At 33.3% G+C, this 26,144-nt stretch overlaps 1 protein-coding gene across 1 annotated transcript in view; it reads right to left on the bottom strand.

The window, feature by feature from the left end:
• Positions 1 to 26,144, bottom strand: part of EYS (eyes shut homolog) — a 1,577,782-nt gene that overhangs the window by 961,429 nt on the left and 590,209 nt on the right. Inside the window, 3 exon segments of the mRNA XM_027604057.2 lie at positions 12,234 to 12,433; positions 24,304 to 24,382; positions 25,317 to 25,488. Coding sequence (XP_027459858.2) covers positions 12,234 to 12,433; positions 24,304 to 24,382; positions 25,317 to 25,488 — 451 coding nt within the window.

Here is a 26,144-nt window from a genome sequence, read left to right as displayed (position 1 = left end):
TGAGCTGTCCAAGCTGCCAATTCTGGCTAATTGTTGCAAAGCCAAGTTGAGTCACAAAGGGAGGAATTGTTTCTTTTCAAATTAATGATGTAAACTTGACTTTGAATGTTTGTACTAAAAAGAAGAGTCCTTTTACCTGCCGATCCTACATACCTTTTAAGCCCAAGATATTTTCATGTGACTCAGGTTATGTGAGAAATACCAAGACACATTAATGAAATTCTGTATTATACCACCCTGTGATTTGGGGCTTGGCGTGCACTTGTATTTTAATTTAGAGAAATCAAGTAATTAGTATTTCTTTTTTTTTAAGTTTTATTTATTTAAGTAATCTCTACACCCAACATGGGGATTGAACTCACAATCTCAAAATCAAGAGCTGCGTGCTCTTCTGACTGAGCCAGTCAGGTGGTCCAAGTAACTAGTATTTTCTTACACAGGGGTATGGTGAGGGATGATTCATGCCACTTATACTTTCATTGTCAATACTCTCCATGTTAGTCACAAATATAACTGCTTCTCCAAAGCACTGTAGGATTTCAAACAAGGAGAAAAATCTGATGGGAGTTCAGTTCCTAGTGCTTAGCAAATCCTAATTAGGTCAGTCAATATCAGCCAGTTCTATCTTCCAAATACCAAATGTTGTGATATATGCTGTGCGGGATTGGGAAGCAAACAATTGGCCAAAAGAAAGAAGTACTAGGATCAGATGGAAGAAAAGAAGGCAAAGTGAACTTGGAAATAATAGCCTTACTCTTCAAGAGTACAGATTAGTGGGATTAATTCTATTAAGGGATGGGACATTGAAGTTATAGCTAGAATTGGCTAAAAAAAATTATTAATCTTTATAAATGATTCCCAGTTTAAAGATCTTAAATTTATATTCAAAGCCACATTGCAGCCCCCAAACTTACCTAAATACATTTTCACGAACTTTTAAGTTTGGAATTAAATGGAGGATTTTTTCATGAAATACTGTCGGGTAAAGGAACAGAAAAATATGATGATCAGAGACATCTATGGGCGTTGCTATTCTCCTAAAGTATGCTAATATTGTGCTTCTAAACAGTGATAAAAATGGCATATTTAACATTTCATATAGTAACATCTCACATGGTTGACCAATTGTAGGAGATAAAGCTTATCTATATTTTTTCCTCTGAACATAAGCTTGTATTTATATAATTAGCATAAATCTTATAAATCATAAAATACAAATTATAAGAATATGTTTTTATTTTCTATACACAATTTTGAAGACATTTTAAATGGACTTAAAGTTCAGTACCTGCATATAAGTGCTTGCATTTTCTAATTTTCCATATAAATCTTAAATAAGCAATAGACATGAGATCTCTAAACCCACAAATGCAAATGTCTATTCATGTTGCCAAGAAGCCAGATGGCATTCAAACTTAAAAAAAAAAAAGAGCTTTTCCAATACCCATATAACACCTGCCCACTCCAATTATTAGATACTCAAAAGAGATACTAAGGATGGAATTTAATATCTTGTACATTATATAATTGTTATAAAAATGATATATGCATATTATTAAAATTATTCTTTTATTCATTATATTTGTTATAATTTTAGTGATATTAAATAATATATAATAAATATTAGAGATCCTCAAACTAAAAAGCAGATCACTTCTTTTAGGTAAATTTCCTTAAAGGAATCAAAGAGAAATCTTGCCACACTTACATAAGCCTGCATTGTGATATACAGTAAGTATTTAATTTGGACTATTGCAAAAGCCTTTAACTCATTAATTTTATTTTTCCTCCATTAATTTTGTGAATTCTGAAGTCATGAACGCATACATCCCTATGGATTTTTAAGGGTTTTCATTTTTTATGTATAGATATATTGAAATATAGTTAATAGCATGATAATTAGTTTTAATTCATAGGGATATGTGGCTTTGAGATATTAAGAATATGTTTAAAAATAAAGTACCGGGGCGCCTGGGTGGCACAGTCGTTAAGCATCTGCTTTCGGCTCAGGTCATGATCCCAGGGTCCTGGGATCGAGTCCCGCATCAGGCTCCCTGCTCCGCGGGAAGCCTGCTTCTCCCTCTCCCACTCCCCCTGCCTGTGTTCCCTCTCTTGCTGTGTCTCTCTCTGTCAAATAAATAAAAAAATAAAAAACTAAAAATAAAGTACTTATGCAAACAATAAATCATGGAACACTACATCAAAAAATAAAGATGTACTGTATGGCGACTAACATAATATAATAAAATAAAATTGAAAAAAATAATAAAATAAAGTATTTACAGAGCAACAGTCCTTTCCATATGTTTTAAGTACTTTTATTTTATTTCCTGAAAATGATTATATTATTTTAATTAAATACAAGAAGAGGAAGAAAGTATACACGAGAGAAGCTGCAGTGTCTATACAGTTCTATAGGTCCTAATTCTAAAACTTATTATGTCCCTAGGTCAATAGAATTGGTTTGAAGACTCACTTTGGCTAACTCTTTTACATCATTTAAGTTAAAAGGCTTTGGGCTAACAATTCATTCTGACAAAGCCATAGAACTACAGAAAGGCAGGAGACCTAGGAGTGAGCTGCTCCCACTTAGACTAGAGACAATGATTATCACATAAATGCTCAGGATATTTTTACACTTCAATCCATATAAACAACAATGCCTAAAAAACATACAGCCCTCTTGACTCTTCCTTCTACTCCCACATTCGACCAATATTAAAATCTTTGATTTTTACCTCCCAAATCTATTTCAACCCTACCCATTTTCTCCCTTTTCATGGTCTTTTTCTGGACTCACATCACCCTTATCTAGTTCACTGTAGTACTTGGATACTTATCTCCTTAGCCAGATAAGTTGTTCCCAAAAGTTATTTCTCCAAAATTTGACCATTGAACTCCCTGCCTTACAAGCCTTTAAAGGACCTTCTTTTGTTGTTTATGGATTAAGTCCAAAGTCCTACAATCATCTTTTGCAAATCTCTGGAGGGTCTGGCTCTTTAGTATTTTAGCACATCTACTTTTGTCACTTCTTCAGTATGTTTTTTATTTAAATGACAATGAAATCCTTGTAATCCAGCGAAGTCTTCATGCTATTTCACCTTTCCTTGCTTCATGTTTTTTTCTTCTGTTTCTGTTATGAAATATATCAGTGTGATGAGCTCCTCCTTTAAGATGGAAGTCAAAAGATACCTCCTTTTGCAGCCTTAAAGAATCATCAAAATAGAGTAGGCAACTTTTTACTATATTCCTCCACTGAAGATTTATGTATTTGTAGTGTGCTGCCCTTATACTCTGTGTTACATTTATTTTTACAGATTTCCTTAATAAACTGTAAACTTACTCACTTAAGATATATATTTATCTCTAAGCCTTTAAGTACATATCAGGTCAGAAACACTTAATAAATGTTTCTTGTATAAACAGATGAGCTATTTAATTTTAGAAAAGATATTTATATAGAGTGAGTAGATCATATACAGCACAATATAATGCTTTCTGAATATATGTGATCAATATAAATAAAAACAAAGTCAATGCCTTTCTGTGTCTAAAGTACTGGGAGATATTAATAATTCTCTCTCATTCTGTACTCTCTCACACACTCACACACACACATATACACACACTTCCTGTTTCTGTCTGTCTGTCTCTCTCTCCTACACAGACAGTTGCACTGATAATTCAACTTAAACTGCTTGTAAGAAAATCTTCAAAAATCTCATTATTAGGTTTATAGTTCTCCCAGACCTAAAATATTTGAGAGAAGCTTGGAAAACTTTTATGGGTAAAGAAAGATCTTCCTATTAAATTTGGAAGCCAAGAAGACTTTTCCGCCACATAAATTTGTCTACAAAAGATATTGCTAAGGAACTAAAGTATGTTGTAAAGGTACTGATGCCCTACCTGTAGAGATACAGTAATTCCACTGACGATAAGAAGTATGAGCATTTTTTTTCTTCCCTTACTGCCCAATGTCTTTGATGAAAACGTACTGTCAGATTAGACTGCAGAATGTGGCATTAAAATTTAATTCTGTCCAATCAGGTAGGCAGAGATCAAATTCTGACACTGGCTTTTATTGTGGAAGAGATGGAACTTTCTGAAAACTCTTTTAAACCATTGCAGAAAACCAAAAAATATTATAATACCAAGAGGAAACGTTTCCAGCTTTAATTTTTTTCTTCATTGTTAAAAATATCTGTGTTAGTGTAATGTAAAACATAATCCGAAAGTTTGTCCTTTTTTTCTTTTTTTTCAGAGCAAGCATTTTATTTTTATTTCAAAGGTTAACCTTACTAATCCTTAAGACTGCTGGTCAAACTTTTGCATAAGTGCTGTTACATATTAGGTAATCCTATAAATTTATTGCATTAACAGAAAAATAAAATAGTAATTTTTTGAAAAACCACATATTTGCTTAAAATTTGCATTTGACAAATTTCCATACAGTAAGTATCCAATACAGCACACCATGAAACATTAAAAGAAACAAATATACTTTTGAAGAAAAAAAATGTTAAACTTATTTTATCTTTTGATAAACAGAAATTAAAAATCACATCATTATTAAGAGGAATTGCTAAATGATGTATGCACTGAAAATTGTATTCTTTTTTATATTTTATTTCCCATTGAAGTATAATTAACATAGAGTGTTAGATTAGTTCCATGTGTACAATCTAATTATTCAACAATTCTATACATTTCTCAGTGCTCATCAAGATAAGCATACTCTTAATCCCCTTTACCTATTTCACCCATCCCCCACCCACCTCCCCTTGGGCAACTGCCAGTTTTCCATATTTAAGAATCTGCTTTTTGTTTGTATCTTCTTTTGTTTGTTTGTTTTGTTTCTTAAGTTCCACATATGAGTGAAATCATATTAAACTTTGAGATTCCAACCTTAAGGATATTGTTTGATATAGTAGTTTTCCAAGAATTACTTGCTGAATTAAATTGCATAATAATTAGCATTACCAAGAAATTCATGTTTTTCTCAATTCTAATCTTTTGAAATTAAATGAGTATTTGCCTGAAAGATATAGCAATCACCAACTTTCAGTACAATTTTATGGGTAGATCAGTAATGTTCTTATTTTATTTTCCACATGTGGTAATAAACTAAAATGACCTTAACTATGTCCCCAGGAAGAATAAAAATCTGTATAAAACTTAATTTGGTGAAATAGAGCAATCCCTATGTGTGTTTTATAGAGTCAAATTCATCACATTGACTAAAGAGGGCTTCTCTGTCACTAATAAAATTTTCTTTTTAATGCATAAACATATTTTTTTGGATTTACTGTCATATTTGGTGTGTTCAACATTGCCTTGTGTCTAAAATAATACAAATTTATCTTTTAAAAAAATGATTTGGTCATGAATTATTGTTAGATATTTTGAAAGGCAAACTGCAATATAAATGCTCACGATTGATCATATATTTTTACTTATTTACATATGGAATGATGAAGAACATGTATATCACAATAGCGCTAAACAGAGAAGAAAGTACATGCATTATATTCAAAGTCAACTTCAAAGGTTATAAAAGGGTTGAAAATATGCAAATATTAATGTAATTCTACTTTAGTTTATTATGATGTTCATTTAGTAAAATTATATTTTAGAATGATTTAATTTATTGATGTTTTGAAAATTTGTAATTCATTTTAAAAACACAGTGGTTAAAGCAAATAGAAAAATATTCCCTGCTCATGGATTGGAAGAAATATTGTTAATATTTTTGGAAGAAACAGTTATCAATTATTTAATTCTTGAAAGAGGAATGGAAATAGATCTCAAAACCAAGTATTGTACAGTCACTTGAGGAAAATACAGAATAAAGATCCAACAGTTTTATCTTAGTAATGAAAAATGAGATGTGTCCACATCCTCAATTTGTTGGCTCTGGCCTATGTTGTACAATTCTGCAGACAACTCTTAGCACAGATCAGTGAAGAGAGGAAACATGAAAAATGATGAGCTCTAGAGACTATCCAAGAGTGTCTACTAACTATATAAGCATTTGTATTTGTTTATTCCCATATTTTTGTGCTTTGAAATAATTCTAATCTATATGTTCCTGTAAAAGGCAAGCAATTTCCAGGCTAAACAACACCAACCAACTTGGGTCAATCTAGTCTCTGTCAGTCTACAAATTTAATGCAATCCACATGAAAATACCAATAATATTTTTCACAGAACTAGAACAAATAATACTAAAATTTGTATGGAACCATAAAAGAACTTAAATAGCCAAAGCAATCTTGAAAAACAAGAACAAAGCTGTGGAGATAATCACAATGCCAGATTTTAAGATATATTACAAAGCTGTAGCAGTCAAAACAGAAGGTGCTGGCACAAAAAGTAGACACATTGATAATGGGACAGAATAGAGAGGCCAGGAATAAACCACACTTATACGGATAATTAATCTACAACAAAGGAGGCAAGAATATACAATGGGGAAAAGACAGTTTCTTCAACAAATGGTACTGGGAAAAGTGGACTGCTACATGCAAAATAATGCAATGGGGCCATTTTCTTATACTACATACACAAATAAACTCAAAATGGATTCAATACCTAAATATGAGACCCGAAACCATAAAACTCCCAGAAGAAAACATAGGCAGTAATTTCTTTGACATTAGTCATAGAAACAGTTTTCTAGACATGTCTCCTCAGGCAAGGGAAACAAAAGCATATTAAACTATTGAAACTGCATCAAAATAAAAAGCTTTTGCATAGCAAAGGAAACCATCAACAAATGACAAGGCAACCTATTGAATGGGAGAAGATATTTGCAAATGATATATCCAATAAGGGGCTAATATCCAAAATTTATCAAAAATTTATACAGCAAAACACCAAAGAATCCCACAAGTAATCCAATTAAAAAATGTGCAGAGGACATGAATAGACATTTTTCCAAAGAAGACATACAAATGGACAACAGATACATGGAAAGATGCTCAACATCACTAATCATGAGGGAAATGCAAATCAAAACCACAAATGAGATATCATCTCATACCTGTCAGAATGACTAGAATCAAAATGACAAGAAATAACAAGTGTTGGCAAGGATGTAGACAAAAAGGAACTTTGTGCACTGTTGGTGGGAATGCAAATTGGTGCACCCACCTTGGAAGATAATATGGAGATTCCTCAGAAAATTAAAAACAGAACTACCATATGATCCAGTAATTCTACTACTGGGTATCTATTCAAGGAAACCAAAAACATTAATTCAAGAAGATATACACAACCCTGTGTTCATTGTGGCATTATTTATAAATTTAATTTTTGATTCCTAGTCAAAGGAATCAGTTCATGGCAGAAAGTGTAATGAAGCTTAGGTGAATGAGAAGGGCAAGAATATAAGACACTTCAAGACTGTGGAGGCAATGACCAAGAAGAGTTGAATTTGGAGGAAATATCAAAGTGAGGGGACATTTCCAACTGGACGGTGGGAGAGTTGTGGCAGATGGAAAGGGACTCTGCAAAGCCAAAAGCAGAGAACACCAAAGAAAAAAATTGTCTGGAACAGGATTTCACATATTAAAAACAAAAACAAGTATCTTTGTGTCTCAGTGCTTTGTTGTTGTTGTTGTTGTTTAAAGATTTTATTTATTTATTTGACAGAGAGAGACACAGCGAGAGAGGGAACACAAGCAGGGGGAGTGGGAGAGGGAGAAGCAGGCTTCCCGCTGAGCAGGGAGCCCAGTGCAGGGCTCAGTCCCAGGACCCTGGGATCATGCCCTGAGCAGAAGGCAGATGCTTAACAACTGAGCCACCCAGGCACCCTTCCGTGCTTTGTTTTATAAATTATTTGCTATATTCTTTATAATCTATATGGTGCCAGAGAAAAAAGTTATGTATAATGTTTTTACTTATTACTATAGTCCTCTGCCGTGTGGTTCTAATTTGGATTTTAGTGTAATTTCAACATAGTTTTTATGGTTTAATAAAACTTGCACACATTAAAATGCTATTAAACTGTTACACATGGTTAATAATATATGGACGTCTGAAAGCAGCCATTATTAAACTGAACAAAGTCATTAATGTCTTTAAACTTTGTACCAGGATATAAACTACAAAAGAGATGTTTAACTGTATCTACAGAATAGTCATGGCATCTGATTATATACATTTTTTCTTTTTTTACTATATGTATATTTTTTGTATTAGTACTCTAGTGAAAATTAAAAAAAAAAAACTCACTGTATTCTAGAATCGACTTTCCCACTGATCATGACTTTGAAGGCAATTGACAGTATAAAACTCATATCTTTTGCTCCTTCATCTATGTACTAACTAGATTACCAGAGGCAATCTCTATAATCTTCTGCAGCCCTAAAATTCAATGTGTTAGTAAGAAACATCCTTAGGACTAGAAATACAATCATAAATTATTATATTTTCTGAGCAAAAGGTTATTTTCATTTATTTTAAATAACAAATGGCAAAGATTTTAAAAAATCTTATCAATTATTGACCATATTTTTTATTTTCAACATTCATATTGTTAATTTATTATGTCTCCACTGGGCAATATAAGTGAACTCACTCAAGAGTTTGAGTTGCTGAACACATATATTACTAAAAATAAATTTAGGTATTTGAAATGTCCTGTCTCATCTTCAGAAATGATCTAAGGTATGATTATAAAATTGACTTTAAAGTATGATTGAATTACTTAAACATTATGTTCCTTGGCACCTAATAGCCAAGTTATTTTTTATCTAAAACTAATCCTAGCTTATTTTGCTTGACATGGTTAACTGACTTAATTTATGTCAGTATTCAAAGCAATATTACCTATGAATTTGTTCATAGTAATGAGGAAACTAGCTACATATTACTGGCTTATTCATTTTACCAACTTCAAGGATCATATTCTAAAAGGTCAGACTTCAGTACATCCTTTTTTTTCTTTCATTTTTTTCTATTTAAGGACTACCCATTCCTTTCAAAATTTAGCTACAATCAAGAAGATTAAAAAAATGAATACTAGCTATTCTTTCTTTTTTGAGATTTTATTTTTAAGTAATCTCTACACTCAACATGGGGCTTGAATTTACAACCCCAAGATCAAGGGTTGCACGCTCTACTGACTGAGTTAGCCAGGCACCTCTATAACTAGCTATTCTTAAAATGTATCATTGTTCTAGTTATAAAGTAATCTAAATGAACCAGATGTCTTCATGAAAAATATCGGCAATGACCAAAGTATAAATCTGACACACCTCAGACCTAGAGAAGCCCAATACTCAATGTCACCGGAGAGTAAAAGTGGAGATATTTAAATGGGTCCATATATGCTTATCAATTTCACCCTGAATCTAAGCCAGCATACCACATGTAGTTAAAGCAGGTTCTCAGGTATGCCTCTGCATTAATACATGCTTCTACTCCACTGCTTTAGGTGGACAGGCTTATTATTTAAAACAGTCTTGTAGACCCAGAAATAATTCAATAAAGAAGAATCCGGCCAATAGAGTGGGAATATAAAAGTGTTCATATAAGACATCTGGGTAAACAGCAATAAAGATTAATAAAACAGGCATAAATATGTTAGTAACTGAGACTCAGTCAACTTAAAAAAAATTCTGCAACAAAAAGTAAGCCAAGTTATTGGCACTTCAAGAAAAATGAATTCTTCAAATAAATTACTTTGTAAACAGAAATTAACATGGTTTGTTAAGTGGGCATTATATTTACAATGGAAAAAAAAAAAAACCCAGCTACTTAAAATGTCCATATGCATTGAAAAGTAAGAGAAAATAAAAAATAGTCTCCCAAAGAAAAATTTTATAAAACTAGATAAATAGGGTGAGAAGTAAGTAGGTTTCATACAATTTTTTTTAAAGATTTTATTTATTTATTTTAGTGACACAGAGAGAGAGCACGAGCGGGAGGAACAGAGGATAGGGAGAGAGAATCTCAAGCAGACTCCCTGTTCAGCATGGAGTCTGACAAGGGCTTTTTCCCAGGCCCCTGAGATCATGACCTGAGCAGAAACCAAGAGTCCGACACTTATGCGACTGTGCCACCCAGGTGCCCCAGGTTTCATACAATTTTTTAAATAAAGAAAAATCATTATTTAATTATGGTTTAAACAAATATACCACAGGTTAATCCTTAGCCCACACACCAATATATGATTTAACTTGCAAAACGTTTCATCCCATGAGTTTTCTTTTGTAAATAAACCTTTTGAGGATAGCGCTAACCAACGCTGATGGCTACTCACAGTCAAGTGAGTCCCTTAGAAAATGAAACTCCTAAGGCATTTAAATTTACCATTCACAGACTTTCAGGAGCTTTCAGGCATATTGACTCAACAGTGAAAAATTTGAAAACAGACAACTCTTATTTAAATGAAGTTTGAATAACCTTGTAGCTGTAACGGTTGCCTAGGCTTGTCCCCGGGAGATAAGCCAGGAAAAGAAGCAAGCCTCTTCAGTCTAAATTCCTTTGACTTCATGCTTTAAGAAAGGTCAGCCTAGCTAGTCCATGATTAACATCCCCTAAAAGGAAGTTTTATAGAGTAGCTTCTATAGTGCTTGAATTAATAAGGTTGTAAAAATACATATTTTAGTTTTAGGTTCACTTATTTCTATTTTTTTTTATTGAACAGAATGGCTTTCCATGAATGGAACCTTGATTTATAACATCATATTCATTGGAAATAAATGCTCAACTTACTGTTGCTGACTTCATCCAGGCACTGATTAGGTTATAACCCAGAGGGTCCTTGCAGTGGTCAAGTGGTCATTTTTATAATATTTTATGTAATTAAAATTGATATTAGGAACATATTTACTTTCTATACTTTATCAAACCACCAAAGTAAAATAAGCAAAATTCAAGATTAAAAATACAAAATACAACAGAAACAACACACACATACACACTCTACAAGTAAAAAGGCATGTTAGGCAATATGTAATAAAGAATAACTGTGTCATAATAATAACACTGTCTTCATATGTTAAATGAAACAATAATAATGTTAGGTTTATGTGAAATTATCATCTTCATGTGCATTATTAGAGATATGCCCCAAATAAAATGATACTGTGGGGATCCAAATAAATAAGAGGGCAAAGACACACTGTAGGTATTGATCAAAGAAAATATGGTGGTGGTAATATTAAATGTAATGCAGAATATATTAATAATTTTAAAAAGAAATACTTGACAAAATATAGAAATAATAGAAACTTTACCACTAAAATAATTATGCATCAAAATACACATGATATTTCAACCTTTCAATAATTTAAGATATTTAGAAGAAACGCAGTTGTTGACAGATTTTAACTTAATATCAGGCTCTCAAAAATCAGACTGAAATAGAAGAGGTAAACTATTTTTTTAAATATGTGAGTCAATTACTGTTTTACAAATTGAACAGGTAATGGCTACATTCTCAAATGACCAACCAATTACATATTATATAATCATAAAGAACAAAGGTAATGAAAATTCATCTCCTAAGAATTTTTCAAAGATACCTTAAATAGTAGTTGGTTCAAAAATACAGTGACACATTAATTTATTTTTATAAATCTTAGCAAATGAAAATTTTCTCAGTTGTTAAGATCTGAGAATCATAAGTATAGCAGGAAGACTAATGAATCTCTATAAGAAGTATATTATAAATATGAACTATCGGGCGCCTGGGTGGCTCAGTTGGTTAAGCAACTGCCTTCGGCTCAGGTCATGATCCTGGAGTCCCGGGATCAAGTCCCGCATCAGGCTCCCTGCTCAGCAGGGAGTCTGCTTCTCCCTCTGACCCTCTTCCCTCTCATGCTCTCTATCTCTCATTCTCTCTCTCTCAAATAAATAAATAAAATCTTTAAAAAAAATAAATAAATATGAACTATCTATGCATCATTCATGTGGTGTAATACTTAAGGAAAGGAATAAGAATCCAATTTTGGGAAGGATAGGTGATATGAAACAATTATAAAATGAAAGATGATTAGATTTGGAAGTCCAACATGGGATTTATATAAATATATGGTATTTGGAAAAACATATAAATAATGCTTTCTTAGAATTGTTGACTTAATATTTGTGATTTCATTTTTTTTTAAGATGAAAACTTACTTAAAAACTTGGTATCTGCATTTCAGAGTGCATCACTACTAGGATATGTATATGCTTTCCTAAATATGTATTCGGTTAATTGTGAGTAAATAAATACTGACCTGCAGTGAAACATGTGTCCGGGTCCATCAACAGAAATCCCTTCATTAAGACAGAGGACCAAATTCAGTTCAGGCTCAGCATGACTGTCAATATTTATTTCACAATATGCACCAGTGTATCCATTTGGGCAAATGCAAGTAAAGTCACAGATTGAATTCTGACAGAAGTCTTCATTTATGTAAGGAATTGATGTGCAGTTCTAAATTAAGAAATAGAGGATCAAATTTGATTACTAGTGATAAGACTAATAATTTTATTAAAATTATATTTTATTTAAATGTTTTTGAGAAATCAATAAGCAAGCTATCTGATATTCTCTTCCTCTAGTAATTGAAATATGTTTCTAGTAATAAATGATTTTTATTTTTTATCATCAAAAATACTCTGTCAAATGTCCCATTGCTAATTTTTCAGAAAAAAAAAACTTTATCAAACTTTACTAAAACATGTATCATAGTAGTGAACACCTACTCCCCTAAGCACCCTAGTAATTGTGCTAATGCAAATTCTATGTATATAATATCAGGATTTCACTGACCCTTAGTATACATCCCAGTTTGCCTGGAACAACCCCAGATTAATTCTGCTGTCCTAAGGTAATGATTAATAGTGTCTTTACTAACTCTCAAAGGAATCCTGGGTTTGAACACATACTTAGAACAGACAATTCATAATTGACTAATATCTCTCTTAAAACCCAGACATCTTAATATCCCTTTTTTATTTCATTCATAATCTTTTTTTCACAAAATTATTTTAATATGTGTATTCCTTTTTCAGATTTATTGAGGTATAATTGACAAAAAAACCCTGCACTATATCTAAACTAAACAGCATGATGATTTGATATACATATACATTCTGAAAGGATCCCCACCACTGAGTTAACTCATACACCTATCACCTCACATATTTACCCTTTTTCTTATTTGAGTGGAGGGAGTGAGACCAGTTCAGTTCTACTCTCTTAGCAAATTTTAATTATAGAATACAGTGTTATTAATATAGTCACCATTTATGTATTAGATTCCCAGAATTTCTACATCTTATAACTAAAAGTTTTTATGATTTCCCAGCCTTTCCCTATTTCTCCCATCCCCTGACCCCTGGCAATCAACCATTCTACTCTCTGTCTCTATGAGTTAAACAATATTTTTTTTTAAGATTCCACATAAAAGCGATACCATGCTCTGCGTGGAGCACTGCGTGTTACGCACAAGCAATGAATCATGGAACACTACATCAAAAACTAATGATATAATGTATGGTGATTAACATAACAATAAAAAAATTTAAAAAAAGTGATACCATGCAATACAGTATTTGTTTTTAGCCTGACTTATTTGCCTTAGTATACTGCCCTCCAAGTTTATCAATGTTGTCACAAATGGCAGGATTTCCTTCCTTTTTAAGGCTGAATAATATTCCATTGTATATATGGATGCCACATTTTCTTTACCCAACCGTCAGTTGATGAACACAGGTTGTTTCCATACCTTGGCTATTGTGAATAATGCTGCAGTAAACATGGAACTACAGATATCTCTTCAAGATAATTTTCTTTAACTATTTAATCAGAAGTGTGATTACTAGATTGTTTGGTAGTTACATTTTTAATTTCCTGAGGAACCTCCATAGTGTTTTCCATAGTGACTACCAGTTTACATTGCCATCATCACTGTACATTTGGGTTCCCTTTTTTCCATATCCTTGCCAACATCTGTTATCTCTTGTGGTTTTGCTAGTAGACATTCTAACAAGTGTGGGACAATATCTCACATGGCTTTGATTTACATTTCCCTGATGATTAGTGATGTTCAGTGCCTTTTCATGTATCTATTGACCATTTGTATAGCTTCACTGGAGAAATGTCTATTCAAGCTTTCTGCCCATTTTTTAAATTGGGTTATTTGGGGGTTTTGTTTGTTTGTTTTGCTATTAAGTTGCATGAGTTCCTTATATATTTTGGATATTAATCCCTTATTAGATATGTGGTTTGTGAGTATGTTCTCCCATTCCATAGGTAGCTTTTCATTTTGTTAAAGGTTTCCTTTGCTATGCAGAAGCTTTTTAAGTTTTATATAGACCTTTTTGCTTTCTTTGCTTTTATATAGATCTTTTTGCTTTCTTTGCATTTGCTTTTGGTGTCAAACCCAAAAAATGATCGCTTAGATCAAATATCAAGGAGCTTACCAGCTATGTCTTCTTCTAGGAGTTTTAAGGTTTCAGGTCTTACATTTAAGTCTTTAATCCATTTTGAGCTGGTTTTGTGATGATGTAAAAAAGGAGTCCAGAGTCATTATTTTGCATGTGGCTATCAGTTTTCCCAACACCAGTTATTGAAGAGACTGTCCTTTCCTAACGTGCATTGTTGGCTCCTTTGTCATAAATTAATTGACCCTATTTGCATAGATTTATTTCTGGACTCTTTATTATGTTCCACTGATCTATGTTTCTGTTTTTATGCCAAACCACACCATTTTGATTAAAAAAATCAGGAAGTGTAATGCCTCCAGCTCCATTCTTCTTTCTCAAGATTGCTTTGGCTGTTTGGAGTCTTTTGTGGTTCCATATAAATATTAGGATTTTTTTTCTATTTCTGTAAAAAATGACTTTGGAATTTTGATAAGTGTAGTATTAAACCTATAAGTCTTTTTGCGAAGTATGGACATTTTAGTAATAGTAATTCTTCCAATTCAAGAATAAGAAATATCTTTTGTTTCTTTCTTTTTATTTTTTTGTATCTTCTTTAATAGTCTTACATCAACATTTTATAGTGTTAAATGTGCAGATCTGTATTACTTTTAAATCATTTGAATATTTTTATACTTTTATACTGCTTTACCCACTTATTAAATAAATGGTACTTTAATTATTGGTGCATTTATGTGTAAAATGGCAATAATTTCACCCACTTCACACAGTTTCCCATGAGAATTAAATAAAATAATGTATATAAAGTAATTAGCCCTGTTCCTGGGACATAACAGCTCTTCAGTAAATGCTATCTTCTTTCCCTTTATACTCTGAAGGCCAAGGGCCTTGTCAGCCTCTATCTCAGTCATTCAGCTAGAACAGAAAATGAATTTTTTATTATATTTAAGGTCTGCTGTATCATGCCATATGCTTCTTAAGTTTATATTTTAGATATTACACATGTGCTCATATTCTGGAAAGCTCAAAGCATGGTGCTTTAAACAAGGTATGACATCATTTTTCAAGGTAATGTTAACTCTGAAAAGATTTGCACCTATAATTCTGATAATTTATGGAATTTTATGACATCATTAGTAAACCATTTTTATATACTTTTAATATGTTGTCTACACAGAATTTCTTAATGAATATACAGAAATATGAATCATTTGCACTCTGGAATCTAAGTTACTACATCTTCAAAGATAATTACATATATAAACATGAGGATTATTTTTTACACTTTGAAAAGTGATATTTTTTAAAACTATCATTGGTTGACATTTATGCTTATAAACATTTAGTGACTTTTAAGAAATGTTAACATAAGAAGAAAAACTCACACTGAAAAGGCTAATGTGAAGCCATTGCATTCATGTCATTTATTACATGAAAAATTAAGGATTTGTCAAAATCACCAGAGAATTTAATTAGTATCCTTTTCAGTAAGAAATAGATTGTAGCCTTGATTATAAAACTCAAGTCATGCTTAGAACCCAGATGGTGATCTTTCATACTCACCCAAGTGATACAGTTAAATGTATGTTTTTATAAATGAATGCCATTTGGATATTTGTTCTACCTTTGCTGAAAATGTAAACTCCTTAAGGATAACCAAAGGCACTGAGTAGACTTTATGCAGGTACTGCAGTTATTTTTCTGGAATGTAAATGCAGAATTCCATAGGGAATGACATGGAAAATCATGTTTCCCTCTTAGGCCTATGGCTGGGTATATATAGAATGATTTATTAGAAAGCATTACATAAACTAATTGAATTATATCTCCCATGGGAAGAAAGGGATCGTTTTTAGATTGCCAAAAGTTCTGTCTCTAGGGTTTACAAGAATTTTTTACTAAATTAATTAGTAGGCTTAATGGAAAATACAAAAGCAATTTCTTTTTAGAAAAAAATCAAATATTCATTTAAAATTCTTGATCTTTCCTGGTGTAAAACTTAAGGCTGATACTGTTCCTTCCGTTCATCATCATTTATATTACTTTGCTATACCCTATTTAAATAAAGTGCTTTCCAAGAAGAATTTACTAATTTAACTTCAGAAAATGAGAAAAATAAAAGGCTGGGTGTTTAGAGAAAGAGAAAGAAGCTAGGAGTAATGTTGCAGACCAGGGCAATCTAGACAATTAACCGATACCGCAATGCCATGCCACGTTCATTCAACTTGCATTCAAAATGCCATGCCAGGAAATCTACAGAAGTGTAAGAGTAACACAGCAGGTACATATTTATTGTGGACTGCTTAGCCAGAACAAATGGCTGGATTGGCTAGTCAATGTGCCAGCTATCTCTCTGATAGTTGTGTTCCAGCTGAGTTGCATAGTTTAGATCCAGAATTTGTTCTGTGATCTCTGAATTTCCCAGAAGAACAGAAAGTTATTACTTGAGATCCTCTTTATCATAGCATTTCTGTCATGGCATCATGTGTTTTCTTTTTATACTGCTGTTTTTAAAGTAGTGGGGTACTTTCTTCAAATAAGATCTTGGAGAAACAGACTATGTTAAACAGATAACCATGAAACTGTTCTATCTGAAGAGTGGTAATAGAACATGGTACCCAATACAGCCTTACCTTGCCCAATGCAAAGACTTATTAAACTTCACAGATTTTCTCAAATTTTGTGTAGCTCTGAATAAAAACTACTAATATGGTCTACTGTTTCTAAAACTTAAATTGCCTATGAATACTCTGGGCGTCTTGTTAAATTGCAGATTTAAACTCAAAAGGTTTAGTGTGAGGCCATTTCTAACAAACCCCCAGGTGATCCTGATGTTGATAGTCCATGGACCAAACATTGAGTAGCAAAAGTGTAGTCCAACAATGCTATTTTACTTTCAAAAATGAAAACAAGCCCAAGGGTGTTACTGACCTCACCAATATCCTATAACAAGATGATGCCAGAATAAAACCAGATAGACACAAAATGCCCTGAACTCCAACTTAGGGCTCATTGTATGACCAAGTTTTGATTTCTCTCTCAAAGGAGTCTCCTGGCTGTGGAATATGACAATGTATGTGGTAAAGACTAAATATCTCTAAAATTTACTTCCAATATAATTTTTACTTGCTGTTTTCTTTCTTTCTTACATGGCTGAATGTGGGACTAAAGTAGTTAATAGGAAGAAGATTTTATTGGATTCCCAATTTAATCTGACTTATGGTGTCTTGATATAAAGAAAATGCACTGTTTAATTTGCTATTTCAACAAACCAAACAAGATTATGAAATACCCAAATTGGGATTTCTGCAGTAAATATTATTTTTTTCTCTATTGAAAATGTGTCTGACAATACTTCCAGGAAAGAAAGCAACTGAAATACAAGAAAGCAAAACCACTGTCTTAGAAATAGCCTGAAATGCACAAATGAATCAAATATAGGAAGTAAAATACATCGGGGCTGAAATTAGACACTATGCCAAATTTATGAAATGAATGTCAAAATTCTTTAAAGGTAATGTAGAGTACTAAACATATTGAAAAAGCTAACCCTTAATGCGCACCATTTCCTCAAGTTAACAAAGGAATACTGCCGAATAACCCTAACGTATATTCAAAATCTCGGTAGTATATTGTGCTCTAACTTGGAAAAACGAGGGATCAAGCATGAGCAAGTAATGCAAATGACAAATAATTCAAATATTACTAAGTATTTGAATAAATATTTTATTTATTCTGAATAAATAAAATATTTTGAATAAATATTATTGAGGAATCTGTAGCATTAAATAAATATTATTAAGGAATCTGTAGCATTATAAGGGACATGGGGTTGGTGCTGGTGGCCGAGACAGGCTGGGAAAGGAAATGCAACCACTTTCTCCCACCAGTTTGTTCTGATTCAGGTTTGGGCTCACTCTTGCATGAGTGGTAATAGAAATCTGCCTTTAACTTGGAAAGTCAAGACTCATGAAACAGAACAAATGATGGAATAGATAGAGAAAATATGTAGGATAAATACGTAGGAAAAAATTCCCAATAAACATACAAATATGGTGGGAAAGGAGACCAAAAGAAAATACACACACACACACACACACACACACACACACACACACACACAGGGCGGGGGCTGTTAAAAGTAGTAGTTAAGTATTTCCTGCAATGAAATTAAGTGATATTAACTCAAACTTCTTCATCTAATATAGATAATTTTTAAGAGCAATACGCTTAAAATAAATCTCCATTGAGAGGGTACTGATTAATAAATATGGTTTCTCTATACAATGGGGTATTAATAAGAATAAAGTAGAATTATGTATGTTAATGTAGAATGATCTGCAGTGATAAAATGAGAAAGTAAGGTACCTTGTGTGTGTGTGACAAATATTCCCATTTAGGAGATCTACTTTATTTTAAAGATTTCTATTCATACTTGTCAGAGAGAGAGAGAGCACAAGCAGGGGGAGCGGCAGGCAGAGCAGACAGAGGGAGGAACCCAACACAGGACTTGATCCCAGGACTCTGGGATCATTACCCTAGCCCAAGGCAGACGCCCAACTGACTGAGCCACGGAGGCATCCCAAGATCTACTTTATTTTAAAGATGCTTTTAATTGAAGGACATAGATAATCTCTGTAATGACTTGTGGGAAACAGGTGACCATTTGGTTGGAAATTCCAACTCAAACTTTACCATGAAAAGAATTGTAATGGATCAATCATCTAATTGCAAATAAAAAGGAAATAAGAAAAATACTAGAATAACTTTCTGAGTAAGTCCCTATTGAACTTGTCACAAATCATAGAACCTTTAGAAAAGATATCAGTAAATAAAAATAAACCTTTTAATGTCAAAATCCACTATATATTAATTAAATATTAACAACAAAAAGTCAAGGTACATAATGTATATGGTAGGGAAAAGGTAAATAATCTTATATAAAAAGCCCCTTAAAAATTTTTTAGCTCACTCGTCACACACACACATACACACACAGAGTTGGGGAGTAAGTCAGAAGGGTAGACGAACCATGAGAGGTGATGGACTCTAAAAAACAAACTGAGGGTTCTAGAGGGGAGGAGGGTAGGGGGATGGGTTAGCCTGGTGATGGGTATTAAAGAGGGCACATTCTGCATGGAGCACTGGGTGTTATGAACAAACAATGAATCATGGAACACTACATCAAAAACAAATGATGTAATATATGGTGATTAACACAACAATAAAAAAATAAAAAAAATAATTTCTACTTAAATAACTTCCTTTAGTCCTTCTTTTAAATTAGACCTGCTCAGGCGCCTGGGTGGCTCAGTTGGTTAAGCGACTGCCTTCGGCTCAGGTCATGATCCTGGAGTCCCGGGATCGAGTCCCGCATCGGGCTCCCTGCTCGGCGGGGAGTCTGCTTCTCCCTCTGACCCTCCTCCCTCTCATGCTCTCTATCTCTCATTGTCTCTGTCTCAAATAAATGAATAAAATCTTAAAAAAAAAAAAATAAAAAAATAAATTAGACCTGCTCATGATAAATGCTTAGCTTTCCTTCTTCGGAGAATGTCTTGATTCTTTCTTTTATTTTATAACCATATTTTTTTGTTGCCCATTTTAGTGCTTTTATTATGTATTCATAATTTGTTATTAAAAACAAAACAAAACCAAAACAAGACAGAACACTGCTACCTTATAACAGTTATCTTTCTCAATCCCAACAAAATAAAGAGAAATATCTGCTTTTTATATCACCCTACTCTCTGTTCTTTTCTGTGAGTGAGAGTGTGTGTGTGTGTGTCAACCCAGAGTTAATTACATTTTCACTAACCACAAATGTCCCATACCCAATCATGCATTTGTTTACATTGTAGCATTAATTCTAATTTTTTAAAGCTTGCCTCAAATTTTCAGTTTGACAAAAACAAAAACAGAAACAGGGGTGACTGGTTCATTTGATTAAGTATCTGACTCTTGATTTCTGTTCAGGTCACGATCTCAGGGTCCTGAGATGGAGCCCCATTTGGGCTCCACACTCAGCAGGGAGTCTGCTTCTATCCTGATTCTTACCCCTGCTCTCACTCTCTCTCTCTCAAATAAATAAATAAATCTTTAAAAAAACAAACAAAACAAAACAAAAATAGAAACAAAACAAGTTTGCTTGTGGTTTTCCCCCTCAAATCCTAACATAAACTTTGCTCTCTCACTTGCCAAGGAACATCAGATTTATCACTCTGCCCCATGCTGACCTGAGTGTTCTTTTCAATCAGGACTGCCCATAGTTCTCCACTGCTCTTGTCTCTAACCTAGAAAGACAGACTCAGGGGCTCAAGCATCAGTTAAGTGTCTGCCTTCAGTTCAGGTCATGATCTTGAGGTCCTGGGATGGAGACCCATGTCAGGCTCCCTGTTCAGTGGGGAGTCTGCTTCTCCCTCTGCCCCCCTACCCCCCACTCATACTCTCTCACTCTCAAAGAAATAAATAAAATCTTAAAAAAAAAGACAGACTCAGACATTGATCTATGAATGCCCTTTAAAGACTATTGTTTGGGCATTGCAAAACAGAGGGAGTTACAATAAATAGGTTAGCTAAGTAACATACATATTTATATCTATATTGATATCTCTAATTAGAAGTGGTGAGCAGGAGGTATTTCTGAAAATTATTTTATTTCTGTTTCTCATAGATAGAAAATATTTAATTGCAAAATGAATGACCAAATTTACATTTAGAGTGTACTTAATATATTAGTGAAAAGAACACTTAACAAAAAATTCTGTTGAACTGTAATGATTAATATAGATGACAGCATGAAATTTTAAAAAGCAGAAGAACAGAGCAGATAGTCCTAAACTAACCCATATATAGGGCGTGAGAAATGAGGCAACCTGAATCAATAGAGAAATGACAGACCCTTTGATAAAAATTCTTAGAAAATTCATTTCCCTACATTTTATCAATCATAATAATATATTCACTGTGGATTAAAAGTACTAAAAGTGTTATTAATCCTAAAATTGTAGATGAGAATTTAAGAAAATAATTTAAATATTGCTGCATGAAAAGACTTTCTAAAGAGAGATGCAAAGCCCAGTGTCATAAAGTAAAAAGTAAAGAAAAATACAAAAAATAAAAAAATATGGTGTAAGAGAATGGTCCAGTTTCATTCTTCTGCATGTGGCTGTCCAAATTTCCCAGCACCATTTCTTAAAGAGACTGTCTTTTTTCCATTGGATATTCTTTCCTGCTTTGTGGAAGATTAGTTGACCATAGAGTTGAGGGTCCATTTTCTGGGCTCTTTATTCTGTTCCATTGATCTGTGTGTCTGTTTTGATGTCAGTACCATGCTGTCTTCATTATCACAGCTTCATAATATAGCTTGAAGTCAGGCATTGTGATGCCCCCAGCTTTGGTTTTCTTTTTCAACATTCCCCTGGTGATGGGTATTAAGGAGGGCACGTGATCTGATGAGCATTGGGTGTTATAGGTAACTAATGAATCACCAAACATTACATCAAAAATTAATGATGTACTATATTTTGGCTAATTGAACTTAAAAAAAATACAAAAATCTCACAATTTACAAGTCTTATAAAGAAAGGACTGAGCCGAAATTGAGAGGCAGATGCTTAACCAACTGAGCCACCCAGGTACCCCTAAATAAGTGAGGTTCCTCAACACTTATTTGGAAAATATAGCTATTAAAAAGAATGAGTCAAGCTCTTTCTACAATCTTTTCATACCATCATAATGGTGCACGTGAATGTCCTGGCAGATATTCTCAAGAGCATTAATGATCCTGAAAAGAGAGACAAACCCTAGGGTCTTAGTAGGCCATACTCTAAAGTCATTGTCTGGTTTCTAACTGTGATGATGAATCATGGTTACTTTGGTGAATTTGAAATTATTGATAATCAAAGAGCTGGGAAATTTTTTGTGAACCTCATGGACAGGTTAAACAAGTATGGAATGATCAGCCCCAGATTTGATGCACAACTCAAAGATCTAGAAAAATGGCAGAATAATCTGCCTCCATCCCTTTGGTTTCATTGTACTGACAACATCAGCTGGAATTATAGGCCATGAAGAAGCAAGATGAAAACACACAGGAGGGAAAATCCAATTCTTTTTCTAGGGATGTAATACATACGTGCAAATAAAATGCTTCAGTGGGCATAAAAAAATAAAAGGAATGAGCCAGGACTCTTTGTTTAAAATGCAATGGTTCCTAAGATACACTAAGTGAAACAAAAAGTCACTTAATAAGGAGGATAATGAGTCCAGTTTTATGTTAAAATAAAGTAAAAAATATACGGAAAAGATCTAGAAGTATATAGGTAGAATTTTAATAATTCTTTTCACAATATTGCATGGATGTGGGTATGAATATATACAAATCTATATATAAAAGAAAATATTTATTTACTTATATGTCTAATTCTGAAGAAGAATACCACATTTATACTATCAAGAGATAGGGTTTTAGAGATTGCCATAGGCAATATTATAACTGCAAACAAGATAAATGCCTTGTCCATTCTTACCAGGGAATTTATTAATTATGACACTTCCTTTTCCACATCAACTATGGCATCACTATCTAGAAACAAATCAATGTAATATCAATAAATATTTAAGTTTAAAAAGATAATGTGTCAGAAAATGTGCTAATTGTTTTACATGCATTATCTAATTTAATCCTCATGCCAACTCAAGAGGTGTTACTATGACTACCCTCATTGAATAGCTAGAATATGATTTCAGAATGTAAATAATTTAATCAAGAACACATAGCAAGTAAGTAGCAAGATGGTGGCTCAATCCTGTTTCTCCTTAATGCATTTAACCACCCCATCACTTCCTCTGAAAGGACCATTTGCTGAATATCTATCATGTCATATGTGCTTTATCACACCAATGACTGTGTGATGTGGGAATTATTGTAGCTTTATTTTATTGACAAGGGTAAGAGACAAAGGATTTAAGTAAAATATCTATAGTCTCACAATATTAGAGGCTCTTTTTAGTCCCAACAATTCCTTCCTTTACCATGTGAAACAGGAAGGATTTGGAAGAATGTCCCATTTTTCAGGAAGGCTCACAAGATTCTCATCCGCTCAATATGGTCTCAGACTTCAGATAACTATCATTTCTCAACTAATCACGCATCCCACAAAAAATGCCATGAGTCAATCACATTACAGACTCCTGAAGACTCGAACACAGACCCTGAGAGTATTACAGGTGTTGGTGTTCTTTACATGTACCCACCTCTTGGCACATACAGCCAGTATTTATGTTCTTGTGATATCTGGATCAATTTATTTATTTTCTTTTAAGATTTTATTTATTTTTTTAATAAAATTTTAAAAAAGATTTTATTTATTTATTTGACAGAGAGAGAGACAGCGAGAGAGGGAACACAAGCAGGGGGAGTGGGAGAGGGAGAAGCAGGCTTTCTGCGGAGCGGGGAGCCCGATGCGGGGCTCGATCCCAAGATCCTGGGATCACGACCTGAGCCGAAGGCAGACGCTTAACGACTGAGCCACGCAGGCGCCCCTATCTGGATCAATTTAATGTACTCTCATTCCTAGACATCCACAGACACCTGTATATCTTCAGACCAGAAAGGGGGAGGCAGATGGCAAAGCATAAGCCTTTCGAGCCTTCTTTCGACAATAACCACTTCCAGGATTTAATTAATGAGGGTTCCAGATTGTAGAAATTGATGATAACAAGACACAGAAGAGGAAAAATGAAAAGAAGCTATGATTTTTAGTTATGTTTGGAGTAACTGAGGAATTCCAAAGAAGAAACGTGAGAGCAGTTAAATCATCAATAATTACTGAAGAAATGACTCTGAAAGCTATAACAAGTAGTTTGGCTTTTCTTTTAAATTAGTTTAAATTTAATAAAAATTATGAAACTTACATTAATCTTGATCTCACATCTTGAGCTGGTCCATTCTGCAACACATGAATGTTGATACACACTAACGAGATCTATATACCTGAAACATAGAATTACGTTTTTAAATAAGTAAGAGAGTAGAGCATAATTTCAAAGAAACATCACTATTTTAATTTTTTCTTTTCCAGTTAAGGTAAAAAAACATGCATTCCCACGAGCAATAGAAGACAGAGTCTGTTCCTGGCTTCTTATCCATCAAGGTGACTGGACTGAAAGAACAGATCAATTTTAATTTTTGCCATCTTCCCCATGGCAATGTAAAGAAAGAACAGTTCTAAAGATAAAAAGTATGTCTAGAATTTATGTAGGGAACCGAAGTCAGCTATGGCCAAACTGCACTGCAATGAGCTACCCATACTCATCCTCCCTCCCCTGCTTATAAAGTCAGTGGCAGGACTAGAAAAGAAAAATAATGCTGCAGAGAAAGGCTGGTGCATCTATGAACCATTCTTCTTTGCCACCTGCATCTCCTAGAAATACCCAGGGTCTAAATTTGCATGAACTAATATTCTACCCATGAGCAGAAGAGTTACTATAAAATTCCATAAAAAGAGTCAAAAAATACCTTACATGCACACGGGGATGAGAGAGCCAGTCTACTTAGGGACATTTTAAATACTAAGTATGTGGTCTTATCCTTTCACAGAGCAAATAATAGAATGTCTCATCATCCTACCTGCTACTTCTATTACTGTGAGCAGTTACCTTTAAGTATATTAAAGTCCAATTAATCCACATTTATTGAAAATTACTTTATGCTAATGAGCAGAAATAAAAGAAGGGCAGAGATAATGTATCAGTACATTGCATTAAGTACAACAGGCAGCATCTGTCATCTTAACTGTACTTAGCTCTCGTTTTATGAAAGAGCATAATTAAAATTATCTTTATCAACTTTCTCTTGACATTAAGTCTTAAATATTGTGAGTTAAATTTACTTTCTGATTTAATAATAGAAAAATAAAAATAGTTACCTTCCACGTAGACAAGGATTTGAGAGGCAATCATTTGCATTTGTTTCACAGTGTGTTCCGAAAAATCCACTCTTGCAGTCACAGGCATAATGATTGATGCCATTGATACAAGTTCCATCATGGAGACAGGGCTCTGATAGACATTCATCTACATTTACTTCGCAGTCAATGACTACAATAGAAGAGACAAGACAAAACATGAGACCATTTAAATGTAAAACTCCAAAGTTTGTTCATTATGATAAATGTCACCAAGAAATCAAGACTCCCTTCCTGTAAAGGTAATTTGACACATTGTAGCAAAAGAAAACATTTTTCTTTTTTTTTTTAAGATTTTATTTATTTATTTGAGAGAGAGAGAATGAGAGATAGAGAGCACAAGACGGAAGAGGGTCAGAGGGAGAAGCAGACTCCCTGCTGAGCAGGGAGCCCGATGTGGGACTCGATCCCGGGACTCCAGGATCATGACCTGAGCTGAAGGCAGTCGCTTAACCAACTGAGCCACCCAGGCGCCCAAAAGAAAACATTTTTCAAAGTTAAACATGTTTAGAGGTCTATGAACTCTCAGTTATTTATTAATTATTACTAATTTAATGTAAATGAGAAAAACAAAGTACAAGTTTAATCTACTTAAGAAATCTGTTTTTAGTGTGAGGAATTGCTAATTGAGAATGTTAGGGAAGTAATGAATTATATCAAGTTGTCACTGTAAATACTAATTCATAGATTTTTTTCATAGTTTTTTTTAATAGTGATTCTTGACAGTCAAATATTTTTCACTTATAGGAGATAAGAAAGAGTGAATTTTTCTAACTTTGGTCTTGGTGA

This window comes from Zalophus californianus, chromosome 7 (genome assembly GCF_009762305.2).
Source record: "Zalophus californianus isolate mZalCal1 chromosome 7, mZalCal1.pri.v2, whole genome shotgun sequence".
Taxonomy (NCBI): domain Eukaryota; kingdom Metazoa; phylum Chordata; class Mammalia; order Carnivora; family Otariidae; genus Zalophus; species Zalophus californianus.
The sequence above is the reverse complement of the archived record's forward strand: the minus strand, read 5'-3'. Positions and strand labels throughout refer to the sequence as shown.